Raw genomic sequence first — 10,636 nt, forward strand, 5'->3', positions numbered from 1 at the left:
GGTAGGTGAGGGTCCTGATTGTGGGCGCCTGGGACATGGAGCTTGCCGGAACGATCTCCACGATATTCAGTCTTCTTATTTCTTAATTGTTCTTTCATTCATCATTTTTTTCTATCCTTGATTTATTTAGTGAGGGGGTAAGTCTGCCTACATTTTTGAAACCTTTTTTGGTAGCTGGTTCGAAGCCCGGAAAAAGGAGGAGGGGCCCTTTTTCAACTTTTTCTTTTTTCCATTTCATTTCTCTTTATCTCCATACTTTCAGTTTTATGTCCTCAGTAGTCCCTAAGCATTATATCACTTTTACATGTAGAGTAGTAATATAACGAGAGTAGGTTGTGTCAAGTTCTCCCTATAGTAATATAACGAGAGTAGGTTGTGTCAAGTTCTCCCTGTATGAAAAGTTATCCTGCAAATATAATCATTATTTGAGTTTTGTAAAGCAGAAAAATATAATCATTAATATCGTAGCTGCGCAACGAAAACATTTCAATAAGTATCTAATTTAATTATGAAAAATAGTACCGATCTGTGAGTTATCATTTTATCACAGAGGATACCAAAATTGATTACACAAGTTCTAGAACTCCCTGAAGCCAGGCTCGTTGTACTATCAATGAAAGGACGTGGGGTGCATGCTCACTACATTCCGTGCTTCCATGGGAGGACAAGGTTCTGTTGCTCCGTTGCTCAACTGTACTGTCAAAATAGTATTCGATGCTCTGTTGCTCAACAATATTTGAGTTCTGGGCTCATATAAGTTAAGTTTTCATGTTGTTATTCAACGAAATAAGAATTTATCGCTACTGTGAATTTGTAAGACAATATGATTGTGAGTTTTTAATCATGAGATATTTTGTCTTCGTTTCAGTCGAGCTGTGAGGACTAAAGGAGAAGCCGAGATAGGGCGATATCATGGCGGAGAGGTCTGCCAAGATTCCTGATCGGGCTCTCCTCGAGAGAGAGCGATGACTCGCGAAGCCATGGGCGCCGTGGCGGAGATAGGTTAGTCTCCGATTCGTTTCCTCTGTCTCCCACTCTCCCTCTGCCATTTGTTCACCGGCGTGGGAGTCAGGAGATGTTTTTGTTCGGATCTGGTATTTGGATGTGGCACCCCCGGCACTGAAGTAGCAGGATTATCCGTTTTCTACTGGAGGCACTAACGCTCGAGGTCTGCGGATGCGTCCCACGAGGTCATCGGTGGCATGGTCTTATTCAGGTGGCAGATTGCAGATTCAGTCGTTGGGCGGAGTCGGAAGTGTGACTGTGGGGGTCCTGATTATTAATTCTGTTTAATTTCGTGTCTTGGAGCTCCATGGTTGGGGAAGTTCATATCTTATTTTTTATTTTAAATTCATCCACTAGAAGAGAAATTACGTGGGTACCTGCTTGCCAGTGTTTGTGGCGCAACCAGTAGTTGGTAGGGGATTTGGATTTGTGCACATTTCCCTCATTAGTCTTGTTTCCCCCAATCCCTTTTTCCTGTGTGTGTTTGTGTATAATCTTGAGGTATGCCAGTAGCAACAACCAACGATCCTGTGCTGTGGTACACACAAGTGCTGCTGCCAACATTATAATGATTATTATTATCGATAGTGTTGTTTTATTTCAGTTTGGTTGACTTACGCTGGGATTTAGTGTTAGTTGGAAATGATGTGATCAATAATTGATAATTGTTATAGGCTGAACATGTTAGTTAACTTTTCTTGTGCAATCATTCTAGACTGCTCAAAAATTTAACAGTCTATATGCTATTCATGATCCACCGCTCCCATCAAGCCACAACTGTAAGTTTCAGATCAATTGATTTGGATGGTATTTAAACCTGTACAGAGTCAGATTGTATCGTAGTATTGGCCAGCGCAGGTTTCATTTTTCCTGCTTGTCCTATTCGCTACTGCATATTGCAGTTACTTGAAAAAACTGAATAATTAAGTACTAGAGGCAAAATGAACAAGAACATACATCGGTGGTGATCAACTCCAGTTATATTGATTGATAATACCAGAAGAGTTTCTCTTACAGGAGAAAAGAATGGGGGCAAAAAACCATCACATATTGAGCCTCAAAGCCCCCTGGATGCACGCTACTACCACCCTTACCGACCTCTCAAATTATTTACAGCTGAGATCTTCAGGGTTCATCGGTTTATTCTCGGGCAACAATAGCCATTTGCATGTCGACGATCAATCAATGGACAGACAAGCAGCAGCAGGACCCGCAAATCGCTACGTACAGTTAACACTCAACAATGTAGAACAACACCGACAAGAAGAGGCGGCGACAATGGCGTGCCGCCGCCATCACTGGCCTTCCAGGAGCACCCTGAGGTTATTGAACCCCTCAGCCGAGATGCTCCGCTCCACCCTGCCCCTGCTGGCCACTCTGATCTGCGGCGGGGCTTCCTGGTGGAAGGAGACCATCACCGCTGTCAGGTTGTCCGTGGCACCCCGTCTGATCGCCTCCTCCACGATCTGCCTGCAGCACCGCCGCAGGTCGTTGTGCTCCTGGAGCCGCTGCCGTGCAAAGTCCACAGAGTTCTGGTTCGAGAAGTAGTCCCAGATGCCATCGCTGCCAATGATCAAGAACTCATCGTCCTTAGTCAGCGTGATCATCTTAAGCTCCGGCTCCGCGCTCAGCGGCCCACCCGGCTCGCCTGTCTCCTTCAGGCCATCGAGATGCCAGTCGCCGAGCGCTCTGGTGACCGCAAGCTGGCCATTCAGATAGCCGTCATCGACGTAGCCGCCTAGTGATTCGACACGTTTTCTTTCATGGAGAGAGCAGGTTCTGTGGTCATTGGACATTTCAACTGCAACACCGCGCCGGGAAAGGACTGCCCGGCAATCACCAGCATTAGCAACAAGAAGAGATCTGCATAAGAAATGTGTGTAATTAGCATTGCTGATAACTTGGAATCTAATGGTAAAAAAGAAACCTGCAGTAGAAAGTACAAAGCCTAAGATCAAATGATTCTGGAATGATGCATCGGGAACACACTGAAAAACTGTCCTAAGACAGAAGAGACCTGCTACTAGTACAGACTTAAAATGCCAAGGAACAAGTTTACCTAGTGTCAAACTCCAGTACACTGCTGCGTTAACTATAATGTTCTATCATCAATGAAATGATAAGGTTAAACTAAGAGGGCCTGGATGTGCATGTGACAGAAATAGTACCTTCCAAAAATCATTGCTGTAAGTGCAGTAGTTCCAGAAGAAAGTCCATCGTGGATAGAGCACTTCTCTGCAAACTGACTATCAGTTTGCACAAACGACCTCCTGACTACCTTCTCAAGCTCAAGAGGAAAAGCAGCATCTTCCACGATGACCCGTGGCAAGTTGTCACGAACATACTGTGCAGCATCTTTTCCACCATGTCCATCAAATACCTGAGAATTGTAAAGACAGGACGACGTTAGAAATTTTAAAACATAATATTTCATGATCCTTGTGACTAGGATGACGAACTATGTAAATACTATTGCTACAGGGGGAGTTAATTACACATAAAGCCATGTTTTAGAAATGAAGAATGAGAATGGAGGAGTAGATAAGCAATTACCCCATAGAAAGAAATAACTTCATCATCTGCAGTCTTATAACCAAAATTCTTTGCTAGGTTGGGGATGCAAACATGCGTATCTTCCATGTATTCACGGCCACCAATGTCAGACCAATCCCCTGATCGGATAGCTGGGGAAAAATTGTGCCAACTCTCGAAATCGAGTAGCACTGTGTTCTCAACAACTCTTTCCATCTGCAGATTACCCAAAAACCGAAATATATTAGATAAGAAGCAAGCCTGATATTAACGCAGGGTACTGCATAACCGTTATAAAATATGCTGCTAGGTTACATGAATATTCACCTAGTTTCAACTCTGCAAAACAACTCTAATTGCATAAATAACATAGTCACCATCACATAGAAAGTGGACGACTTACAGTACAAATCCACCTAGCTGAAAGGGACACACAAACAGAACCCCAACTCAGTCAAGCCGGATACAAGTCAATCCCTTATTGGCCAAGGAAGGCCACCAGCAGCCATTTCTATAAGGGGCAATCATAAGCAAAACCCCCAAGCACAAGTGCAGAAACAGAATAGGAACAGAAGCTCCGGTTGTTACTCCCTGTGGAAACTAACTAGCAGAGTAATGCAGAGCTTCCAGGTGCGCATCCTTGGGCACCACTCCATTATCCACTTACTTCTTGCAATGCAAGCTAAAGGAGCAAAGCTACCTCATCATTATGTAATTCAGACCTATAAAGTTCACTAAGAAATGTCCAAAGGAAGGCGCCGTGTCGTGCCTGGAGCTTGATAGCATGAAAAAGGCCAGCTTTCTCTTAGCCTCAATGCAGAAAGTAGTAGAGCACTATCTGAACTTTACCGGTGCTGGTTGTTTTAGTACTAGTAGTAGTATATCTAAAGATGATGGATGGTTACATTTTTGTCCAACAATATATCTTTTTCCTAGGCTTTAAAAGGCTGTAAAGGGCACCACTCCTTTGGGTGCTGGGATTTGACCTCCATTCCACAAAGACACCAAGTCACATTTGTGAACTTTGCAGTGATGATTTTTTTGTGTTTCTGTTTGTTTTGAAAAAAAAAGGAAGTACTACTCGGTAGAGCCCTACTGTCACATGCAAACATATCTCTATCACAGGAGATGAGACTACGAGAGGATATGGAGCAGACACGTCGACTGAAAATCCCACAGGATTACAGACTAAGGCATAGCCTAGTGGTGGGGAGGGGCTGATGCCTTCCCACCCACCCGAGTTCAAGTCCTCATGCTTGCAATTTCGGTGATGTTGTATCCCTGCTATCAAAATACCACGTGGCCCCTCCCACGTTGGAAATCAAAATCCCACAGGATTTGATCACAGAATCAGAAGGTACAGCATGAGACGACCAACAATGCGACGCACAAACGGACAGACAGGAGTAGGGCGACGTCCACGGGCCAGGACAACAAGAAAGATTTTGCTTTTGCAGCAGACCTCTAGAAATACTACTAGCAAGAAACTTCCTGGATATCTCAAAAAAAAAAAGCTAGATACTTCTTGGCCGCTGGCCGAAGAATTCAAAGCATATTCCTCATGTTCACACCTTCTGCACGAGGGGAGAGATTTTTTTTTTTTTTTGCGGGCTGGTGAGGGAGGGGAGATACTGAAGATAAGATAATGGAGTTGAATAATTCCATTGTAATATCTCCCAGTCGCAGTTAGTACTAAACTAGTAGCAATAACATCTCCGACTTTGGCTATACAGGATTTAAGGAAAGTAACGGGAAGCATTCACGCAACACGCGAAGTGTTTGCGCGAAGCAACCGCGGCTAGAGTGTTTTTTTTCTTTCCTTTTCTTCGACTTAAGACTGATGGATCATCCCTGACCGAAGGAACACGCACTAATCAATCAGCCACCACCAAAGATGATAAAACAGAGCACCGATTTCATTTTAATTTTCTTATTACGGGGAGAAGAAAAGCACCGAATTCTCTCTCACAGCCAAATCGATCCGTAAACAAACGAGCGGTAAATCGACCAAGAATCCAGACACAATCACACAAATGAACTTGAAACATTGAATTCGAAGAAGAAGAAAGAGGAGGAGGAGGAGCCTGGGGTTACGCACCGCGAAATCTGCCGGCCTCTGGATCTCCGCCTCCTCGAATCCCTCCACGCACATGTCCGGCTCGCCGGGAAACTTGCCCCTCTTCTTCTTCTCCACCTCTCGCGCTCTCGCTCTCTGTGTTCCCGATTCGAAACTCAGCTGCAAGAAAGAGAGAGTCCTCGCCGCCCCCGCTCTGAGGATTATCGATCGGAACTGAGTACTACACACACCGCCGAGACGAGACCGGGCCGGAGACGGAGAGGAAGGCGAGCGGGAAACGGAGTGGAAGAAGATCCGCGCGCGGGAATATCTCTGCCTCTCTTCGATCGGGAAAGGAAAGCTGAGGAGAAGGATTTGCTTCTGCGTCTCTGGATTTTTGTCACGGACTCTCTCGCAACGGAGATGGAGGAGAGAGGAGGACGGTGAGAGGTATTTATTCGACCCGAGAAGAGGAGCCAGAAAAGGCACGTGCCGATTACAACCGCCGGGTTTTTTTTTCTTGATTTATTTTTGGAGCCCCTTTTCCACGGGTATGTGACCAGGCCCCACGTTGTCAGCGAGAGCGGCCGGTCAGAAGTCAGATTAGGAAGGATTTTCGGTCGTTTTCCGCGTGTAATTCGGGGAACGAGTGTTTCTTCACTTTTTTTGGTTTCGACTGGTTGGGTTGTTGTAATTTGGGGAACGGGTTCATTAACCCACGTGTAATGTTTCGTTCTAAGCTCCCGGAGAAAAATCGTGGGAACGAGCAAGAACAGTTTTAACGTTTTTGTTTTGAGGTGAATATCTTGAACGTTGAGCGTGGGTTTGACATGCAGATTTTTTTGTGAGAGGAACATGCGAGTTTAGTTAGTCAGTTTTAGCACATTTACTGCACAAATACGCCTAAGCATGGAAGGTAACTCCAGGCATTTTGAATGTGCGTATTCCTCTTACTCTTTAGATTGAAAACATGATCTTTCGAATAAGTTGGAACCCATGGGCTAGAGCTTTTATATTTAGAAGCAAAATGATGATAGCGTCTTATAATATGAAATATAGGAAGTATTATCTCCATTTCGAAATATAACCCTTTCAAAAAAGCTAGGTTAGCTTTCTGAAAATAATTATATTTTAAAATGGAGGTAATAGTATATATAACTTACTTAGTCTATCCCAAATTATGTTGCAGATATTTTTTAATCAATGAGAGAGAGAATTCAAGTTTGACTAAATATATACGAAAATGTTCATCGCCTACAATATAACACTTATATTACAAAAACCAACATTAAATATATTTTCATGATATATGCATTAGATATTGCAAATATTGATATGTTTGTCCTTGTATATAGTAATTTTACAAGGTTTAAATCTAAATAAAAATTATATGTTTGGGACGGAGGGAGTACTTAGATTGAGAAAGGACAAATTATAATTCTAGAGTGCAGCCCTGAGCGACTCCTGTCTCTTGATCTGGTTCTACCGATAAAGTACAGGTAAATGTGTATCGTTTATTTGACTTCAATCTCCCATAAACATAGCCAGAGCACTCCCTTTTGAGAAGAAGGCAGTCTCTTTGACCAACTTTATTTGATACTTAAAATTTGCACCCATTATTTTTCGGGAAAAGCTTTACCTCAATTTCTTACGTTTATATTTAAAATTGCGCGTATGAAAAATGGGAGTATTTTTGAGAGACACGCTCACCCATTTTCTGAAACCTAGCGAAGCCGGGTGGAAACAATTCGTGAAGGGGAACGGAAAGTTCCGCGCTTCGGCCGATTATCGAAAACCTTGATCCCTACCACTAGTATATTTTCTTAAGAAATAAACCACGAAATTCATGTAAAACTCATTGATTTCAGGACTTTTGAAATCGAACCCAACCTAGTAATAACCTCATTTTGTTTTTGCGGGGAAGTAATAATAACCTCATTGTAGTAGCTAGACAATGGATTTCGCAAGCCCTTATTACGCGCAAAACATACTAGTACATCGACGACTATTAGCAAGGAGTGAGCCGAGGGTCAACGACCGGTGGGCGTTTGTAGCTAGATGGTGTACGTAGGGACGCAGCGTCACACAATCCTCATTTGTGATGCAGGCAATTATAGTCGGCCGGCGTTTGGTCAACTATCCGTCCAGCACACAAAGGATGTGGGCAATGCAACCACCACCATCCGGCGGCGACGGTGGAGAAAGGAAGATGCGCGACTCCACCACCACCTTGTCAACCCCAACGCAATTTCCATGGACGAACGAGCTAGAGGCAGGATAAGCTAGCATCAGCATGGGCGTCAGCAGGAGCTGCACGCGCACGTAACAACTCCAGTCTCCAGGCGCGATTAGTTTTTTAATCAAAATATTAGCAACACCGGCATCCTCATCGAGCTCAATCAGCGTTGCTGGCATGTGGGCCCGGTTCGGCCGCTGGGCCCTGCGCATAGTCAGTTCGCGTGTGGCGGGTACGACACGTACTCACGCGCGTGGCGCTGCCAGAAAGCCGAGGGACACGTGTGCAAGTTTCAGGAGCTCTCGCCTAGTCACCTGCGTATTTTCATCCCTGTCTTTGACAGTTGACACGACACGGCCAAGCATAGCAATCGAGTTGCCCGACACGTTTGCTTCATCAGCTGACAGTATTTACTCTAGAAAGCGTCGTCTTGGCGCGCGGGGACACGTTTGCTTCAACTGACAGTTTCAGAATGTTTCGACATGGCGAGGACACGTCTGCTTTGGCTCTCTCTCCATCGCTAGCTAGCCCACTCCCGAGTACTGAGAGCATCTTCACTCGTCTCCGCACAGAGGCCCCACGGCCACTTTTTTTCATCCGGACAGCGAAAAACGGTCCAGTCAGGCCCCTGGTTCCTCGTTTTGATCCGGATTTGAGCCTATTTTCGTTCGGACTCCTCATGCCATCCCCGGCCCCCTGAGGAGCGCTCGGGGACTCCGGATGAAGCTAAACCAACCGCCCACGCCCACGTGTCTCCTCTTTCGTCCGGATTCCCCGAGCCGTTCTCTTTTTTCTCGAGAAACGCCGCTTGGGAAGCACACGACTGGAAATATACTGCCCCCCACGCCAAATCTTCCTCCAATCCGGACAAAAATTTCGCCGGATTTGGGCGTGGGGAGCGCCAACGAGTGGGGATGCTCTGACCTACGCGTGGAGGATCCAGCCGGCGGCTTAGAGCAAGTACAGTAAGGTCTAGTCAGCTGGCTATAAAGATTAAAATAATATATATGTGTCTAGTTGGAGGAGAGAGAAGAGGAGAGAGAATGTGAATGAGCTCTTATGCAAGAGCTAGCTCTAGCACGTGCTCCTAGGCAAGGTGTGTGAATGAAAGGTGGGTCATCCATTGAAAAAGTAGTACATTTTTATAGCCAACTATTGTACTTGTTGGCTATATATTAACTATAGATAACATGGCATCTTGCTTATAGCCAACAACCGACTATACTATTGGAGTTGCTCTTACCCCTACCCACAGCGCTTTGCCGTGTAAACTCAACCGCTTGGTCCATCTAGATCCATACGAACCAGCTAGCTGAGGAGATCCAAGCCTTGTCTGATCCCCAACTTCACCAAGTACTCGTCAAGTTCACCAAGTAGTCGTCAAGCACAAAATCCCGTATTAGAATTGAAAACCAATAATAAAATAAAAGCAAACTAAATATGCAGCAACGTAAAAATGATAAATATAATATGAGTGGTAAACTAATTGCTATGCAAAAGCAAAATGTCATGGTGATGATAGTGATGTGGACTTTCTAAAAGAACTAAATGCAAGTGTGAAACATATTTTTTGTAATTTCGAGTTACTTAAGTGATGAAATCGTAAAGGTATGTAAATGCAAGTAAAACGTGTTTCTTGTGATGAAAAGAAAAGACTGGGGTTTATGCGTTCACTTGTACACTTTCTTAGAAAAATGATGGAATAAAAATCTTTAAGGAAGACATAGTACTGGTGTGACATAAATATGTGTTTGATAACTATTCATGTGGAAACACAACCTATGGTTGAGAGATGAACCAACACATCTCACTAATACTCATCTACTAAGAGAAAACTCCACTAACTAAATCTAAGATGAACTGAGTATTGCATTTACTTATGTGGCATGATGTTGAATGTGCAACCTTAGAAATATGAAATCATCATTGTTGATCGCTTAGTGATAGTAAAAAAAACATTAGAGATATACTATATCTTCAAGAAATTTTTGGAGTAGGGGGCAATGGCCCCCTCCCAAGTATGCTCCGCGCCTCCATTTCCGCTGACGACCTAGGGTACGTGTATGCATAAACATTGTGCTCCAACAATAGTTAAGGAGTGAGCTGAGGGTTAAGGACCGGCGGATGTTTGTAGCTAAAGTGTACGCAGCGACATGCCACTTGATCTCGCCCTTGCGGCCTAGCACTTGAGAATTTCTTGAAGAATGTTAATTATGAAAATATATGACTGGATATTTTATTTGAAGTAATAGCCAGATGATGCTTTTTGGTAGAACATGAGCTTCCTTTTATTATTTTAGTGTTATATTTACTATTTTACGATAAATGGTTGATATATTTCTGAACATTGCACGAAATAGCGCATTCTAAAGTTAATTAATTATGTAAAAATATATGATCTCATTTTAATAGTTATTGAGTTTGAACAAAAATATGGCACATTTTGTAGCCCGCATGCACCGGGGGGGCCCTAAATCCTGGAGACGGGCCTATGTAGCGACGGCAAGGTCACACAATCCTCATTTGTGAGACTAGTCATAGTGGTGGTTAGTAATATATATGTGGTATCATGCAAAATCATATAAATTAGGTTGTAGACTCATCTTGTCTTGTTAAGTTGTGATACTTATGTAACATAGCTAGTTAGCACAAACAGCTCTCTTCTCATCTAAGCAATATATCATATCACCTAAATTCTTAGTTGGCATTGCATTTATATGTATGTTCATATCTATGTTATTCCCGGTACGAGCAGATTGTTCGAGGGAGTGGCATCCAGTTAAGCTCGACATTTGGTCAAGTATCCA

The 10,636-nt window shown here is 43.7% G+C and overlaps 1 protein-coding gene across 1 annotated transcript; it reads right to left on the bottom strand.

The window, feature by feature from the left end:
* Nucleotides 1–1,970: 1,970 nt before the first annotated feature.
* LOC124693609 (probable protein phosphatase 2C 27) lies at nt 1,971–6,002 on the bottom strand. The gene is made up of 4 exons (XM_047227088.1): nt 5,636–6,002; nt 3,559–3,753; nt 3,174–3,385; nt 1,971–2,868 (listed from the first exon to the last, which is right to left on the bottom strand). Exons 1-4 carry the CDS (start codon nt 5,687–5,689, stop codon nt 2,301–2,303), a joined length of 1,029 nt encoding a protein of 342 aa, XP_047083044.1. The 5' UTR covers nt 5,690–6,002; the 3' UTR covers nt 1,971–2,300.
* Between the last annotated feature and the right edge of the window lie 4,634 nt (nt 6,003–10,636).

This window comes from Lolium rigidum, chromosome 2 (assembly GCF_022539505.1).
Source record: "Lolium rigidum isolate FL_2022 chromosome 2, APGP_CSIRO_Lrig_0.1, whole genome shotgun sequence".
In the NCBI taxonomy this organism is placed as follows: domain Eukaryota; kingdom Viridiplantae; phylum Streptophyta; class Magnoliopsida; order Poales; family Poaceae; genus Lolium; species Lolium rigidum.